The sequence below is a fragment of the Prorops nasuta genome, unplaced genomic scaffold (genome assembly GCF_024137725.1).
Source record: "Prorops nasuta isolate Cenicafe-Biocafe unplaced genomic scaffold, Cenicafe_Pnas_1.2 PNAS00025, whole genome shotgun sequence".
Taxonomy (NCBI): Eukaryota; Metazoa; Arthropoda; class Insecta; order Hymenoptera; family Bethylidae; genus Prorops; species Prorops nasuta.
In genome coordinates this window covers 395,869-415,494 of record NW_027116822.1, presented here as the reverse complement: position 1 = coordinate 415,494, position 19,626 = coordinate 395,869, and the positions used below count along the sequence as shown (strand labels likewise).

Below are 19,626 nucleotides of genomic sequence, written 5' to 3'. Positions count from 1 at the left end.
ATAATTGTGCGATTATACCTGAAATACGAGAATGTATCAATTGTGTTAAATCGATGTTTAAAGTTGATTTTTATCTTTGAATGATTGAATCATAATTGATGTTAATTAATGATGCGTGGATTTGCTATAAGAAAATCTGATGAAATTATGCTTTTGCAAAAGGAGCTTTATAAGCTTGAAAGCTTTGAAGGATTGGAACGATTCGAAAGTGAGCGAAATGAGCGACAGTGGCGTAAGTAAGACCTGTAGCAGGTTTGGTTTGGTCTGACCTTAAAGGAAGCATTCCACTGCTGCTTAGCACTCGATACGTTCCACTTACGGCTGACCAAGGCCGACCCTGACTACTTATCAACCACGATTACCCAAAGTGCTGCACTTGTCCAGTCAAGAATCTTGTCTCAACACTCTTCACACTATGTATACATACATACATACATATATATATATATATATATATATTCCCCTACTCCTTTTCACAATGAATAATTAATAAGACAAGCAAATTTTCATCGTGCAATTAAAATCCACTTGAAAAAGCTCTGACCAAGAATGAAATTACGATTGAAAAGAGTCCACGTTTACGAAACAGTCTATGAAATTCGATTAAAGTTTGGAAATAGCGATTGACAAGAATTGGCTTTTAAGCTCGAAGGGATTCCATCAGCTCCCTTGACTTCTCTCGATTAACTCAAGACAACCGTATTGCGTTATCGCGCAGAATGCTTTCCAGCCAGTGGATGTTCCCAGATACACACAGACACGCTCACACAAGGACACGGACAGAACTACCACAACTGGGAATTCTCGTAGCGACACGAGCAAAGACACACGGTGAATGTAGTACTGTTCCAAACAGCCTGGACCGCCCATGGGGGTACTCCATAAAGACTGATTTACACCCCTGGATTTATGAAGACCGTTCGGCTCTCCGTGCAGTATTTTACCGATGCTTTTTTCTGCACGCGCGAAGCTCTCAATCCACCCCCTTTTTCAGACCCACCCACTCCCTCCCCTCGTTCGCGAATCTTTTTACCCAACATCCAACAAAAACTTGCCTGATAATCGCGTAATTTACGGAAAAGCAGCACGCGCCACGAAAAAAAACGTGATAAAAGCTCGCTGAATTTCTACTGGGAAAAACGTCAAACTTTTATTGCTCGACGAGAATTTATATTTTTCGCACGTATCGCTGGATGATTTGTAGCAATTTTTATTTTTACTAGAATTAATTAGAGTCGATTATTTATAATCTTTGTTTACAGAGTTCTCTGCGAAGAGACTCGTAATTTTTGTTAATCAAGACGATAGTCGATGGAATTAATTTCTTTGCGATCTTGCGTATCGAGGAAAGCCAGTCCCGATTCTAGTTTTGGTCAAAAGAGATTTTTTGCGAATCGTTGGACAAAAACTTGGCTGATAATCGCGTAATTCACGAGAAAGCTGCACGCACCTCGAAAAACGCGATAAAAGCCTGGTGTAATTGCACGAAGTGTACCGACGAGTAAAAAAAATCAACCTCCCCCCTCCCCAACCCTTCTGCAGTCCCTGTCCGATTGTTCTCTTTTCCTAGGAGAGTTTTTTGGCGTCGGGTGAATGTTTAAGTGATTAATGCTAGAATTGCTTTCGACGAGCAACGATAAAAACCGGCTGAATTAATGCGACTGTGACTTTTCACTGAGAATGCGAGAAAATTTAACGCGAAGGGAATTAGGGTTTTTATGGTCAGACCAAGGTGAATAAAAGCTGCTTGCTTTTATTGCAAAGATTACGCGTGCTCGTAATAGATCTGGAGGCTGTTGGAGGACGATCCATCGAGTAAAGAGCAAGAGTGATTTTCCTGCACGGTTATTAGGTGGCGGAATAGCCTAATTTCTAACGTTGCACGATGCACGAAGCCGATATGTCAATTATTCGAGTAATTTATGACGACATCTAATCTACTGCAAGTGTTACGAGTTGAATGCAATGAAATTAGAAATTGCTCGACATTTATTATCGGTAGTCAACGTCTTTTACGCTCACTATCTATCTTCACCCTCGTTAAATTTTATGAGATCCCCATACTGACACCATCACTGATTTTCAACATGACACGCTACAGTCTCGAAGGTATCCTCTGAAAACTCACCAATCATTTAATTAGTGACAGCTAATCGCTTTAAAGGGGGAAAAAATTAATCGATCGTTAAGAATATTAATGAATGCTACTTTAATTAATTATCCTATTAGCTCGAATCGTTGGCTAATCGAAGTACAGAAAGCTCGATAATAGTCTGTGACCTCTTTCGAATGAGAGAAAAGAAAATTAAATTATAGTCTGAATAAGATGTAAATAACGTATAGTGTGCAATTAATTAAAAATTGGAGAAGAAATGATTGATTGAATATTTGAATTTACGTAGATTTTCCTGTAGAAAAATTAAGAAATCATAAATGGATCCAGAAAAAGTTTTAAAGTGCAAGATGAAAGAAATTATAAACTAGATATAATGTAAATATTGTGATATATAATTAATAAAAAATTACACGAATGTAACAAAGAATTAGAGAGGAGAAATGAGATAATTGAAGATTTACGAGGACGCAGCTTCTCCTGCGTCAGAATCAAGAAAATCATAGCTCGATCCAGCACACCTGCCAATATCATGCAGCCAGTGGAAGGGGAATAGAGAGGGGATTGTACTTTGCAACTACTTTGGAGTCGTGAGTGGAACATAAATCCTTGAATAAGAACTCACCGAGTGTTTTTCATGGTAAAATATACATATTTTCTAGAACGTTTGAAAATGCAAGCCAATTTATGCGTGAGCGAAGACATTTTCCATTTACCGAAAGCTCCCCCCTTCCTTATCCCTGGCACGCTCTCTTTCCACTGGCTGTTAGTCTTGCTAGTTCTGGCGTTGTCTGCACTCGCTTTATATACAATTCCAACAACGCTGCTGCCTCTATAGCACATGTAGAATACACACCTACTGTACGTATATTGTACAGGACTCACGCCAAAAGATAAGGTTCTACCAAGAAATTGTATTTCACTCGGAGAGTTTGATATTTTTATGTTTCAAGATTTATATATGCATTATTTAAATACACTTGGTATAAGTCTACTTTATCCAACATATTTATATAATTAAGCAGTTTCACCAGATATTTTGAATTATCTCATTTTTCTTTTTCGTTTTATTCTAATAATTAGACAAGTGTCTGCCCAATCATCTACCTTATCCACTTAACCTCGATACATCATTTTAATTCACTATTCACATCATTCCTCGGAAAGCTGGACGTTTTTAACATGGCCTCGGTGCTTCAAGATCGAATCTGGTTTTTGAATCAATAAATTCAGCCTTGCTTTTTCGTCGCAGTCCCGCTTTGGCTCTAAATTAGCGGATTAAAGTTGGATTAAGTTAACTTGGGGGAAATCGAAGAGGGTATGGGAATGGTCTCGCGTGTGCACGCGTATGTGCGGGGCCCTTTAACTCTTGCAGTCGAGCACTGTGACTGAGGCATGGTTCTCCTGGGATAGCTGTTCGAGATTTACGGGTTGCACACCCCTGTATCGTCATCCAGCCACCCCTTTCTACTCCATCCCCCAACTTTTCCAGCGGGACACTTCCCCAAAGATTACCCGATCAGCTGGGATTTGTTTTATACAGAGTTTTTGTCTTTATATCTCAAAGTCACTGATACGTGGTGTTGTTATATGTGTGTGAATGAGGAGGAAATTTAATCAATTATTAGAATTCAATTTATGCAGTAATAATATAACTTTACGATCTCAGCTGATAGTTTTATTTTTGGAATAAAACCGTAAAAAATGAATCAGCAGCAACTGATGGAAGATATTGAAGACAGGTTCGATAATTCTAGTCAGTATCCACGTAGCAGGAAGCTATAAAAAAATGCGAGCATTGTCCACGTATATACCACATATGAAACCCATACCTTTACTCCTGCCCTTTTATACTCTGCGTGTAATTTATTGGAATAGAACGTCTTTTTTCTTCCTGCACCACCAACACACCTACGTATTCCCATTGAACTTCCCTCGCGTTAACCAAAACGTTACGATTTACAGTGACTATACTCTCTTTTTTTCCACTCTTTTTCACGAAATATGACGTCAACCCTATTATTGATATCTATCACGCAAAAATTTCAAATAAATCTTTGTAACGTTTTAAGACGTACTACTTATAGTTTTATAAATTATACAAAGCTTTCGTAAAAACACACACACACACACACACACACATAATATTTATATTTATTATAACCTGACTAGTCCAGAATATATATATATATATATATATATATATATATATATGTATTATATTTGCAAAGGAAACTAAAACCACTAAACAAAATTTGATTGGCAGTTCGATGCAATGTTTGAGAACTCAATGAAAGTGTACCATCAATTTGTATAAAAGTGAACAAAAATTCTATATATGTGAGTTAGTTTCATAAACGTGTGATATTTGGATCCATGTAAATCGTTTGGTTGAAACGCGGTGACTGTATCCCAAACTCTATATTCTCGAGAGAGATAACATAATAGCCTTTCGGTGGCCTTTTAACGAATGGACTTCATCCACACCCACCCCTCCTCCCATCCAGTGATTTTACCGATTTCGATTCCGCCTCTCACTGACCGGATTGTCCCAGCGGTTTTACGCCACCAAAATCATTAAAAGCCACCCTTGAAAATCGACAGATTTTACCAATTCGTCATATACATATATATATAAAATATCGAAAAATATCCGAAAGCTATCAAAGAAAATTCCGACTGATCCCTCGCGAGTCGAATTATTTTTACAGTCTGCGCGAATGGTGGTTATTTTCAAGAAAATTAAAATTACGAGAGAAATCAATTTAGGTGGATCTAATTCCGCTAGGTAGGACTCTTATAGTTTTTGTTGGGATTGAAAGAAAGATGAGGCTTTTGGGAGGCGAATAGTTTTATCGGCGGAAGCCGGAAGGGAAGGAATGAAAGAAGATATGAAGCTAGGGGAGGGGGTGGTGGGGGGGGGGGGGTGTGGAGTACCTCGAAATGATATCCCATTGTGCTCGAGGCTCCAGTCGTAACGGGTCGACCAATCGAATTTCCAATCGTAACGATAATGCGCGTATTATAGTTGCTGCCGACTCGACGTCGGACACGCCTTGAACTGCCTGAAACCGAGTTGCCACGGCTGATTGGGACTCAATACTACGAGATTCCACGAGCCAGATACATGCTTGGTTTCTGTGTGTACCTGCATATCACCCAGCACGTTCCATCAACAATACCCTGAGCATTCCTCGCTACTTCCATTTAATCGCAGATTAATTATTAACCCAAACCACTGGAACTTATCCACGACACTCCCTAATAAACTAATGATTGACGCCCGAACAATTTTGTGTGGGTACCTCTCTCGTAATAATTAATAATCGATTCTCCTTAATCGTTATTATATATATTTTTATATCGATGGGAGTGAATAGCTATTTTCTTTATTATTATAAACATTGAGTCTAGCTATTAATTAACAGAATTTTGCTAAGAATTAATTAGAGCTTTCTATCCTGTATGAAATTTTTTAAGTAAGATCGATGCTCGAAATACTGGATTCTTTTGTAATAATTATAATAGTCGAGAATTGTTATTTGTATTATTGTATTTCTTTTTTATGGATAAATAGTAATTTATTGCAGTAAATATTTTGTCCCATCATTAAGAGAGCTTTGATAGGAATGAAATTATACAGTCCTCTGTATTATACATCATAATTTTAATAGTTAGGCGATACGTCCGTTCCGGTAGTGTCTTTTGCGGATATCCGAACTTTGGACGTCCGGATATTGAATATGCTTTCGCGGAAATTGCGAGTGCACTGTGAGTAACGTGAATACTTGGACCTGCAGCTTACTTCGGCCAACAATGCATTTAGCCTGTGCAACAACACCGACAACAACCCAGACCTTCTCCATTACTATGCATAATCAGAAAGTTTGTCTAATGCGAAACTTTTGTGCTAAACGATTATGCAGATTTTCGCCTTTTGATGCTTCGAATACTTTTTCCCGTGGCTTTGTATTAATCTCTTTCAGCTTGTAATAATCACTCTGCGAATAAAGCTCTAATTACAAAACTCAAAAGCTTACGTGTTGGTTAAAAAAAAAAAAATAAATGGGGACTAGATTATTATTCGCAGAATTTTCACGAAAATTTGAAAATTTCACTACTGTTTTATTAGTTTGAAATTTTAAATATTTATCTTATTGCCCACGGTATTCACTGTTTTTTTATCGAATTATAATTATACTTACAACGTAGGTTTTAAGAATTAATAAAAATTATTCAATAACGTTTCTTAAAAATGATTTGCATAGTATAGACAAAAATTTATCTGACTAATAACATAAAATATATAAGATTACAAATATTGAAGGATTATAAGCGATGGTTTTTAGAAACATATAATTTACCAGGGTCAGACAATTTTTACCTTCATTGTATGTTTAACCTCGTTTCGTGTGTGTGTGTGTGTGTATGTGTGCTGTACTACCTACACTGTTAATTAAACGACCTCCAGCACCATAATTACCGAAGGTCGACGAAAGCCTGCTTATTCTACAAATACATTTGTTTTTCCCTTCAGCAATTCCAATTCTGCAACGTCATGCACATCATTGCACGTCCTCTCTGTTAAATTACCCCACCCCATCCCCAACCTCCACCAACCCCTGAATTCAGTGATTTCAATAGATCGCCTAGATTCGGCAAATCCCAATTGCTCGCGGAAAATTAAAAGAAAATAGGTCCAGAGAACAATAACACTACTACTAAACCACGAATAAATTGCAATGGGATATATAGAGCAATGTTGAGCTACCTCGTTATCGCCGCAGATAGTTTAAAAATCAAATTTGTTTGAAGCAAAATACTTACCCTCAACAATTGGATGGCGTGGCTTGTAGGACATATCTGTAAAGAAAAAAATGATTAAGTATTAGTAAAACATCACCATGTATATACAAGTGTTAATAAATCTTGGATAATTCGCATGTACCCAAGCTAAGCCACCGTCACCAAACAGCTATCTTCAACTTTGCTAATTGTTTAACGATCGAAAGGTGGGCATGATTTTTCCAAGTAATGGATCATTACGGGTGAGAGAAGCATAGAAAATAAACAAAACCCTTAACAATTTTCTAAATGAATAAAAAATCGTTATAAACTAATTTTTTTAGCTAAACTGAAATAAAATATTAAAGCCAACCAAATGCGAATAAATAATAAAGCAATAAATGTGACTAATAATTGGCTGCTGACATTAAATATCGTAAACTATTGTTTTCACATAATTCTTTTTATGGACGTAAATCTCCAATTTCGATTTTGTTTTTCCTTTAAATAAATGATACTTTGATGAATCAGAAAATTATGACTGATTGATGGAATTAATTTCAGGTTCTTTTTATATATATTTTATCAGTCTGTAAAATTTTAAACTCGTAGCCAGTGTGCGTTCGTTGCACAAGGCTTCCGCTCATTGTGCAAAATTCATGGGGAAATTCGTAATTATTTTCTCCGTAAAGCGTGTGTCCTGGATGAGCCTCTTCATTGAAGACTCGTCACTGGAAAGATAATTAAAACTTTCAGGAAGGAACATTAAGGCAGGATGTTGCAACAGTCAAGGTCTCAAACTGGTTATTTTCTTCTATGTACTAGTGCTAAATACACTAGTATGTGTGCCTCCATGAGCTATCATACATACATAAATTTGGGTGTATTCGTTCAGCCACTCGACTCGAATTAACTCTAACAAAAGTATTTGAAAAAAATACATTAATTCCTAACAATATTTGAACAATCAAATCTTTTATTTTTCTGCAAAATAAGTTGGGTCCTTTTAACCAAAAGTTTCAGCTATTTATTTTTAATCATGAAAAACAAATGTTTGAAAATTTTACGTGTCACTAACAAATGTTTACTCTTGAGTTTTTTTTTTCGTTCTGACTGAATTGGTTTATCAAAATCAATAATAAAGAATATCCTGAAACCAAAAAGGGGAAAAAATGACTTCTAGGAAAAAGGAAAAAGCTTTCGATAACAGGAGAATTACAACGTATCGAGTTTTGGGGGATAATTGCTGTTCGCCAGATTTACGAGAGGCCGAAAAAACTGAAACGTGAATGATAAACAGTTATTTCTCGAAATAAGTGTTATTCTAACGCAGCTGTGAGCTAAAATGTCGTCGCTGTTAATATAAATTGCAAGTGCGTTACGTCATTCGCTGTCGTGCTATAATTCTCGTAATAAAATGCACATTGTGCATTCGCTTTCTTCTTCGCTCCCTCTCTCATTCTCTCCCGCAAACAATCCCCCCAACCCCTCTCTTTCTTTCACCCCTTTTTCATGCATCGAAGCTTCTTTAAACCAACGAGTGCGACAATCAACTAAACGACAATAAAGTTTTTACGACATCCATTTTTCGCAGTAGTCCAACTGCTTAATATAGTCAGACAATTTATGCAGCAGATACAACTTTCCTGAAAATACAAATTAAAATCATTCGTGCGAGAGATCAATTCTCAATTAATTCCTCAAATCTTATTTTAATTCGTCAAAACAATAAAAAAAAATAGCATAAAGCGAAAATACAATATAAGACAGAAAAAATACTATCGATATATACGACCGAAGACAGTGGTCGTCGTGACTGACGTTCAATTTAATAAAAATGTCCTACTCTCGCTATCTCTTTCCACTATACCTTTTCGAGGAGAGGAAAATTTGCTATTAAACTCAATCCCTCGAAGGCCGAATTTATTTCGTATAAGTATACTTTCCCAGTGACACGTTTCTGTCAAACCAACATCAACCGTCCATCCCTTTCAGCAATTTAATGAAAGACAAACTTATCTTGTTGAGCCATGGATTATAATTTACACTATCAAACCAGAACAGTATTAAATTAATATTCATAATATTCTGCAGAGTAACTAAAATATATGTATATATGTATAGCTGTATTTTTGTGAAATTCAGCCAGCAGAGAAAAAGTGTTATTACAGCAAATAAACGCTTCATTTTCGACCGGTTATTTATAAGATCGTGAAAAGTTTCTTAACGCGTTATATGCGCCCGCTTTATATCACTTAAGACACGTAATACTCTGTCCATTCCTTCGCGTAAATTTTAGTTATACTCACGCACGCGAGTCGCACACCGACTCACCGGAACACGAGCAGAAACGAAGAGTAAGAATCTCCCACATGTAGAAGTTAGGAGGGACGGTGTGAGAAAACTTTCTTCATTTTTCGTGACGGTCGGTCAAAAGTTTTCGTGAAATATCGACGTAATCAATCGATGCGCGAGTGGTCTCGATCGACTGCTCCACCTTTTCTTGAAACTAACGAGCCGATTTTTCTTTTTCAAATTCTCCCAAACTCTTAATTCTGCCTTTTGCTCCCCCAACTTTCCGACTTAACGCCCATGCTGTCATTTATTAAAATAAACTTTCCCAATTACTTTCTAACAAGCAAATACTAATTATCCCTAAGATTTCGTATGAGACGATATAACCAATTAATTTTAAAATCTCAATCACACTGTTTCTTAATTCCTCACAATTTTCTTCCCGACGCTTTCCATTGTTCGCTGATGACGAGAATTGTTAATAAAAAAAAAGAAGCTACAGTTATACGAGCAATTAACAAGGAACGAAAGTATCATTTAAGTTTAAGTTTTTTTTTAACTAGGGCTGCGAGATAGAAATCCTTTAATCAAGAAAGAACTTTTAGCAGTTTATTATGGCTCGTTTCTCGCCGCAAAGGGTCCTATTTTCCCTCACCGATAAAAGGTATTAAGCTTAATCCGCGGATTCGCTACTTGGATGATCACGTTAGACCACCATTAGGTACCAGCAACCTCGCTTATGTCCATATATGCACTCAGATAACTGACCTTTACAGTTTCACTTAAACCACATTATTTTCTCTTAAACCTAAGTACAATTTAATTCAACGAATAAAGGGTGGAAAAACCTCCCCATTATCAAGAAGATAATTTTAAATATTTTAAAGCCAAAGGTTACGTCATTCCTGTATTTTTCACTGCACTTATCATTCACTCGTTGGTATTATCGTAATAAAATTATCCACTCGTTTCATAATCACTACATCGATATATTAAACAGGTTAAATTGTTCGTTGAATAATACCTTTTTAATTTGGTAAAATCTTTATTTATTTACACAGTATTGAGCTATGATCGTCGATTGCCATGATGACCAGCGTGTCTAACTGCTAGAGACTTAATGGAATTTCCAAGTAGGTTGCCTGGCCAAACGGATGATAAACGCAAGCTCAGGGATTCGGTCAAATGTGCACAAGTGTGAATTATGCATGCACATGTTCAGGGTTATTTTTAAAGTCTTTCTTATAAGTTATCATTTCTTCTCACTGAATTCCAACTCCTCCAAGCAAATATATTTTCTCCCATTCTCACAATCACTGCTTTAAAAACCATATCTCTCCCAGGATTCTGCGAATTATAAATTACAAAAACTTTACAATAACTATAATTTAAATTTCAAAAATTAAAATTAAAATGAAATACTATTTTTATATAAAACCAAATTCCCACAAGATACAATAAACACGTGATAATAATTTCATTTTTACATTTTAAAATTACAGCCAGTTAAAAGTTTCATAAAATTATAATCACACTATTCTCTCATCGCTCTTATCTACACAATAAATTCTCCAACGTCCACTTTAACAATAACCAAATGTATATTCTCCCGAAGAAAAATCACGTAAAGAGGAATGTTTTTTTTTCCAATTCGAGTGCAATGGTGATTGAAGAAAAAGGGGAGGAGAATAGATAAGGTTCGGAGAGATGTTCGTGGTGCATTTTGGTAGAGAGAAGGAAGGTGGGAGTACCATTGGAGACACTTGGTGCTGGTGCTAGCAAGTCGGCTATATGTATGCAGCTCGTCTCTATGGGAACTCGTATACACACCGATATCTCCCGCGTCCGATATTTCCCTTTCGCATCGTTGATACGGAGTTGCGGCTTGACACACATGGCCAACACGTGTCGTCCCTCCCACAGCCGATGGATAACAGCACGCAGTCTCGTCTTTAAACGATCCCAACCACCTCTTCCTCTTCCTCCTGAATCCTCCATCTCTGCCCCCCCCCCCAGCCATCCCTCCCCCATTCCCAGGCCCCTTTTCTTTTCTCCTCAGACACCGCTACCACTTGAAATATTTCTACTCTCACGCTGGGATACAAATTCACTTTAAAGCTTTGATACGCGTTGCTTCCATCCTGGAAAGCGTGGCTTCTTTGCTAAATTATTCAAAGAGATTACCTATATTTTGTACTCTATCCTCTATACACACATATACACTCTCTCTCTCTCTCTCTCTATCTCTCTCAATCTTGTGGGAGAAGGAAGAAACAGCAATTTATTTTTTATTTCCAAGGAGAAACATAAAAGATTAGGTTGCATCATTAATTAAGTATATGGATTAACGATAATTATTGGAAAAATGTGGGAAGCTTAAGATGGCACATTTTCGCGATACACGAAAGATTAATACGTTCGTGTGACAAATATAAAAACGTGAATGCAATAAAGTGAGATAAATGAGAAAGGACGAGAGTGGGATCCACGAAGAAATGTACAAATAGAGGAATTATAAGAACGACAGAAAGATTTGTAGCATTGCAATTTCTGAACTGACAAGAATCCATAAACCATTTATTGGATGATATGCAATAAAAATGGTGCGTATATATCTTCGTATGGAGATTCGCGATTGGTCGACTTTTTCCGGTATCGATTCTGCTGCACAAAAAATCGACTTCTCGAGTGAAACGACTCATCCCTCGTGAATTCCATTATTAGGTCTTTTGATGCTGCATCGCGTACATTTGGGATTTACAGGGAGGAGTCCGAGGAGCGTATTGTTAGTTTTAACGTTTCTCTCTCTCTCATTTTCCAAGAGAAGCCACGGGGGGTAGTGCATAATGTAAATTAAATTCCAGCGAGGGGTGTAAAAAGTGATTTAAAAAGGACGAGAAAAGGGGGACGAGCTGCACAGTGTTCAGTGTTTTCGCTTCGCGTGGAAGAAAATCCCAGCGATTTTGCCATTGAAGGGTGGAGAACGAAAGTGAGAGGGGTGGGAGGGAAAGAAAGACCGAGCGGGAGGGGGAGGGGCTGGTACCAGGACAGAGGAGGAAAAGGGTGAAGCTGAAAGGCGAGAAATAAATTCGAGCTTGCCAGGCGGTATCGACGCTATTTTCTAAAGACGAGTTTCACGCCTGGTGGCCGCAGACGCGATATTTTATTCCCCCTTTTTTCGCATCCGACAGGAACCCGGCGCGTGTAAACGTACCGGAAATGACGGTGAAGCACATCGACTTTCCGCTTCCTCCACTTTCACCGTCGTTTATGGCCATGGAGACGTTCGAATTCTTACCCCATCGATATTCCCCGTACCACCTCGATAACCTATAATTTATGCAATTAAAATGGCGTCTGCTCGTTTCGTATTCCAAACAACATCTTTGTTGCTGTTCGATATATATACCACGGTGGACGTACAGGGGAAATAATTGGGAAACTCGAGTACACAAAAATCAATTGGCTCTACTATTTTGTATACAAGTATCGAGCGCATCGACTCTCGATTTCTTTACTTTCGACTTCATTTATCGTCTTGAAAATATTTGTAATTTATGCAATTAAAATGGCGTCTGCTCGTTTCGTATTACACACAACATCTTTATTGCTATTCTGTATATAAAGTACGGTGAGGGGAAATAATTAGGAAACTCGAGCACAAAAGTGAATCGGTTCTACTTTATTATACACAAGCATCAAGTACATCGACTTTCGATTCCTGCACTTTCACCATCATTTGTGATCTTGAAAATATTCGAATTCTTATCATCGATATAACCCATAATAAGATTAACCTATAATTTATCTAATAAAATCGCGGTTAATTCTTGAACTCAAAAAACATTCCTCCAATGGATATACGCTAAAAATAATAAAGAAACTCGAGTATAAAAGAGATTTGATTCCACCATATACATATACATATATATATATATATATATATATATATATATATATAGGTACAATCCAATTATCGATTTCATCGTGTACAGTAGCAGTCTCGGATCAATTATAAAGCGCCCCACGCCGGAAATGAGCGTTGAGTTCGCGAAACAAAGATAGAGGCAACGTGAGAATCAAGGGGTGGGTGGTGGAGGAGAGGGATGGGTTTTTCCAATCGTTCCGGATCGAGATTGCCGCGAGTTGGAGCAAAGATTAATGTTAACTCCGGGTTCTCTCGAGTTAATAAGTCTAACACCGATAAATCCCGTTGGTCGTAGTCCCCAATCGCCCCCTCCCCACTCCCACCCCCCTCCTCCCTATGGGTCCATTACAACCCCAGCCCTTTTTTCACCCTTTAAACCCCATCTCCGGCTACCTCCTTCGCGTGTAAAACTCGAAAACTTTCGGTCAGGAAAAAGCCTTCATGCACATCGTCGCAAAAACTCCTGCAGGCTCTCACAGGATCATTTCCTACAGAAATCCTGAAGCTTCTTGCAGCGTTTATTTGCGCACGATAGTTTTCCTATTATGATCCTTCGGTAAAAAACAAACACGCTCTCCTTGAAATCCAGGAAAAACACTGCTGGCTAAATCACGTTGACGCTATATATACATATATATATAGATATGCGAGAGACAAAACAGGAAAGTAATAAATGAATTAAGCGAAAGGACTCGAGGCGAGCGGAAATAAAATTTTTATTCGGACGAGTTTATAATCTACCTTGATGGTCGAAATTAGAGTCGATTTGTGGGAAGAAGTAGAACAATTATATATAAATACATATATGCATTAGGAAATAGATAATGTGTTGGGGAAAAAAATAGCAGATTGTCCATAACAATTAAATCTGTCAGGATAAAAGGGACGAATGGAAACTAATGGAAGGTTAGTAAGGGTATTGTTTGTTATTGGATATAAAGGGAGGGGAGGGGTGAGAGGGTGGTTATTCTCGTAGGGGTCTAATCCACAAAAAGAAAATCTCGAGTAATTCGGGGTTTCGGGTTGGATCGGTGCGTTGCGAAGGACAAATTTTGGGCGGATTCGAGGGTGAAGCGAAGAGGAGGGGGGGGGGGGGGAGGTACAAATAGTAGAGAGTCCCAATGACGAAGTCGCAAGCGACGACACGAGGCCGCGGGGCAAATCGAATTTCCGAAAATCCTGGCGAAAATACGGCATCCCCGGTTGGGACAACGACACGGCGTCGCGGTAAATGTATTGTCCCGTGGACAATGCAGCGGCTGATTGCGAAGCGGTCTGGCGAAAACTTGACCCGAAAATAAACCGAATCGCTCAAACGCCCCCCCCTCCCCCCCCCCCCCCCCCCTCACCACTCCTTCTACCTAGCAGTCGACCACTGCCAAATGCAGCCACTCGGAATGCCAGACTGCAACTCGCTCTCTGACTACTCACTACTCAATACTGCCTTCTGCTTTAGTCGACCACTATCACTCTCTCTCTCTCTTTCTCTCTCGCTCGCTTTATCTCTCATTCTCACTCTCTCTCTTTATTCGTTTTCTTGCGTGGAACAAACCTTCCGCTTTATCCTACACTGTCACTAGTTCGCTCCCTTTATCCTTCATCCTGCAGGATCTCTTAATTTTTCACCATAAATTTTCCTTTATTCATCTTCTTCTTCATCATCCAATAAAATCCCCAAACTTTGTTCCAGCCAACGAAAAATAGAAGATTCTAGTGAAATTGATTTCGTTCGGGGGTCTCGGTTGAAAATAAATGTTTTAATTCGGTTTAGCAGAGCATTTCTCGCTAATTCGATCCGTGCTTCGATTCGCACACTCATCAACGTACGGTCAGTCCCCTTTTTGCAATTTCGCATCCAGCCTGTAAAAGCCCCCTGTGAGGATACCGATTCTCTTTAAAGCCCCTCCCCCCGTCCACGTTCTTTCAGCTTGAAAGTTTTAAGCAACCGAACACACATACACACGCGAATAGCGAATTTTCTGAAAATCGCATGCTTTTTTAAACATTGCATCGATGGAATTTGCCGTCCAATCCTATTACGCTTCAGCTAGATCCATGTTTTCAGTCGGCTAGCGATAAAAGGATCGAAGCTCTCGCTTGGCAAAGCCTGGAATTGTCAATTGGCGCCCTCCTCTATTTTCAACGAGACTTTATGCGAAGCGAAGATTGCGAATTTAGCTCGACTTATCCTCTTCGTTTCATTCCAATGGCTCACTTTTCACCTACGAATTTTTCGTACTCGTGAACCGATTGTTGGTACTCTGCTTAATTATGCAATTCCACGAAATCTATGTGGATCCTGTAAAAGAGGAACTTTATGGAACACATCTATCTCAATAAAATTCATAATAAATTAATACGTTTCGGTTTTGATGAAGTATCTGAAACTGCAGTTCCTAAACACACGTACAAATTGTGTAATTATTCGAGTCTTTTTCAATTTTCAAGTATACATCATTTTGGTTGAACGCGAACGAATAGATTTGATCGGGATCGATACGTCAGATCTAGCATCCCCTTGCAACCGGCTGGTATCGTTAGCTGGGAATCAGACAGTTTATGTTCCTCGCGAGGGTGGAGAGTGCTGGGGAGACCCAAAGCGTGCTGCTATCTCATAAGCGTTGAAGCAGAGTTTTCGGATGATTTTCGAGGCCGAAATGTCTGGTTCATCCAGCACACTAGCTACGTATACGTTCGTGTGTTACGAGGAAATAAATTTCCATTCGCGAGAGAAAGTGCTGCTTTACGATGGGGCCGAGGGATCAGTTAAACGTTTTATGCTGCCCCAAATGAAGCACGACTACTACTAGAAAATATTACGATGAAACAACCACATCTATTTACAAATCCCCCGAAAAATATTCAAAACACTCTATCTTCCTTCTGGAACCACTCTTTATTTAATAAAGGTTTTATATTATTTAACAATCTACCTTGAATCTCTTACATAATATCAACATTATCCCACGAGTATGCCGGGTATTTCGAGTTTTACGACTAGAACGAAGAAATAGAAGAGTGATAAAGTATAATAAGTTATGTGTGGATATATAAGCAGGAAATCTGCAAGCTCGATGCATTTTGCAATAACTATTAAAATCCCATTGTAACAATTAATCTCCGGAACAATGGCTCATTGTTGTTTAGAGGTATGCCTGAATAGAGTGGTTTAGAGGATCTGAAAGACTGATCCAGTGTCCACTGTTTACCCTAAAACATTTTGCAACAATCATCCATTGTGGGAAACATCCATTGTAACTATCGATCTTTGTTCCGAAGTTAACGTGTATACTGGATTAGGCTATTCGGGAGAGCGTAACGCTTTAACTGGTCCCTATAAATCTTAGAGGTTCCGGTCTGGTATTTAGCAGGGTGGAGGGGGATGAAACTCTCCGGTAGAGAGACGACAGATGAACTCGTTGGACCACGTGCATCTACGCGAACATAAAGCGGATTCGTACAGTAGTAAGCAGCTACGTTCTCCAGCAAACTCTTTCGTTTTTCTTAAAGCCCATTCCCTTTCCCTTTGCGAGATGCATTGTAATTCCAACCGAACAGTTTCGCTAGTGGCAAGTCACTACGTGCCTGGCATGTCAACTTCGACACATAAAACTACCCTGGAGACAGTTACGTCCTGGCTTAATGTATCGTCCGCACGTGTCCTCCGCGTTGTTGTTGTTGTTGTTGTTGTTGCTACGGTTGTTGCTCGATCGAAATTATCATGGTGGTCGCGTGATCCTTCCGAAATAATTGCTATTGGATCCTGATTAGCCTCGTCTACGACAATTCCGTAATTGGCACGTGAGCGACTTTACTGATCGCGACTCCACCATTATGTAACGACGAAGGATCCGATCCCTTTAATTTCGCTTGAAAATGTCCTCTGCGAATGGAGGGAATTTTGTCATGAATATGGAATGAGTTTAAATAGGTTGTGGAATAGTGGAATGGTTGATGAATGTTATTAAAAATTAGTGAAAAATTTCATATGTGGAGGGAGGAGGAGGTTTAATCAGTATCAAAGTGGTACTCACAGTTAAAGTACAAGAGGATTCCAGCGACGAAAACGAATATAACAACGAGTAGGACGAGTAGCAACAATAATATAGTAGGCCTGCACCAAGGACTCCTAGGGACTTCCGTTTGCCTGGTGTCCTTCACTTGTTTCTGATCCACCACACTAGACTCCCCGCTAACGTTCACCACCACCCCTTTATACGTGTACTGAGGTGTCTTCTTATCCGTCCGGAAACCATGATCGTCTTCCGGATCCGAGTACACTCCGTAAGCCTCGAAATTGTTTTTCCTATACCCATTCATCTTCTCGGCTTGGTTCTCCTCATGATCCTGATTCCTCTTTCTCGTGTAACCAGCAGAGGAGGAGCCCAATTCGCTAATTTTCAGGGTCTGCTCGTAGTTCTTGTCAGGATACCTCGAGGATGACGAGGCGTCGTACTTGGCCCTCTCGTAGCTTTTTGAATTGGTCAACTGGTACTTGGACGTTTCGAAGGATTTACTTCCGGAGTCGTAGGACTTTTCTTCGTATTTACCCTCGAATGACCTTGGCTCGTAGACTGGTTCGTAAGACTTTCCAGCTTCGTACCTTGGGAGGGTACCATACATCTTGTTGACTGGATGATATTTTGGGTCATACTTTCTGGAGGCTAGATCTTGTTGAGCAGAACCACTGGTCAGATCATAAGTGGAGTCGTGAGTCTTCACTCCGGACTCGTAACCTTTGGATGCGGTAGGTTCGTATATCTTGTTGGGTAAGTGAGGGTGTTTGGGTTCCAATTTGAGGGTTTCTTCGGCGTACCTGGAGGCATACTCGTAATCCGTCAGATCTCTCGAGTATCTTCTGGTGGGATCTGGGATATCCTGAGGAAAATTTCGTCCAAGTTTTTGGACATCCCCTCTCTCGTACGGTGCATCCACGTCTGATTCCTGATAAGTCCTCTCCCTCCTCTGATCATACCTAGGGTTTTCTTCGGGATAGATCCTGTTGTCGAATCTATTGTCCACGTTGTCGGTGTCGTAGGTTTTTCTATCATAATTCCTGTAGTTCCTGGACGCATAGGTTGGGTCGTAGACTGGACCTGGGGGATTAGATTGCTCCGGGTAAGGTTTGGACTCGGGGTACTCCAGGTAGCGGGAGGACCTTCGCTCGGTACCATAGTCCATGGAGCCCTCGACGACGTTAGGCAGTTTGCTGCTCAAATTCTCACCTGTGGAGGTGGATAACACTTGGCAACCCTCCGCATGCTCCACCAGGTTCGGTAACCTTGACAACGAGCTACCTGGCGTATTTTCCGTGAGATCGAGCTTCAGGCCGTTGTTGCTCGTCCTGTGCATCTTCGAGATCGATCAGCATGATCGACGTCTCAACACTGCTACTACTATTTAACCTCAAATTTAATCCACTTCTATTTCAATCATCCCCTGAGTAGCGTCTTCCTTTCTCGATCACTCTACTCTTTCTTAAGCTACGAAGCAGGAGTTTTCATTGTGATGTTACAGCAGTTCCTGGAAAGAAGAAAGGGAGGTGTTAATGATGTTAGTAGGGAAATTATGTTATTATAAAAGCTTTATGGATAAATTTTAGTTATATTAAAAATTAATTAAATAAGCTTGATGAACAAATGTTAGTCGTGTTACAGAAATATACAGCAAGAGCATGAGTTTTATATAACGCTTCTCCAAAGACACCCACTACGATTCAAGGTGTACGTCGTTTCTATTTCTAGAAGTTTGTAAGTGATACTCATTTAAATTTATCAGGTAATAAAAATGTTAGTTTCAAAGGTTGCGTGGGTGTATCTTAATTTTTACATCGAGTAGGGAGACTGGAGAGACTAGAGAGAGAGAGAGAGCGAGAGAGAGAGAGAATGGGCAGAAACCTTGGAATTAGTCTGTTTACTAGATTTGCTTTTTAAAAGAGCAGCTTTAACGCTTGGCCAACATCCAAAGTGCTTATATCGAAGATACGTTCCAGCTATGTGCATCGCGGTACGCCATTCAGGATCGCAATATCCCGTAAGCACTTCTTCGGATTGCGATTCCCACCGCACGCTCGATATCTCACGAATGGCTTCAATGATGATGAGAGACACATTTGACGATGCGTGATCGTATTTCCAGGCCATAATGGTAATGGTCGAGTCAGGAATGTTGATGCAATAGCGATAACTACGCTTGACTTTCTCCGGGGAACGATCCTCGCACAGATAAGCAAACTTTACCACGATTTATTTAATAAACAACTTTCGCAAACCATCTGTTTGTTACAGAGTTGTGCAATGCTTTGGTGATTCCTATTCCTGTCTACTGATTATTGTGTAAACTCTGGCGAGCTAGTCATTAATTAATTAATTCACACATTAATTACCAAGGACTGACAATAATTGCAGGGTTTAAAATTACACCTGGAAATTTTATTACCACTGGCATACATCCAGTATAAAATTAATTTTCAAGCTTTTAGTGAATTTATTTACGAACAAACAAC

General features: G+C 39.3%; 1 protein-coding gene across 3 annotated transcripts in view; it reads right to left on the bottom strand.

Moving 5' to 3' along the window:
- Nucleotides 1-19,626, bottom strand: part of LOC136782277 (agrin-like) — a 208,079-nt gene that overhangs the window by 142,647 nt on the left and 45,806 nt on the right. For all 3 annotated transcript variants that reach the window (XM_066741593.1, XM_066741594.1, XM_066741595.1), the window contains exons 2-3: nucleotides 17,156-18,644; nucleotides 6,941-6,976 (exon numbers count right to left, since the gene is read on the bottom strand). In XM_066741593.1, the coding sequence (XP_066597690.1) occupies nucleotides 6,941-6,976; nucleotides 17,156-18,473 (1,354 nt within the window). In that variant the 5' untranslated portion in view covers nucleotides 18,474-18,644. The remainder of the gene's footprint in view (nucleotides 1-6,940; nucleotides 6,977-17,155; nucleotides 18,645-19,626) is intronic.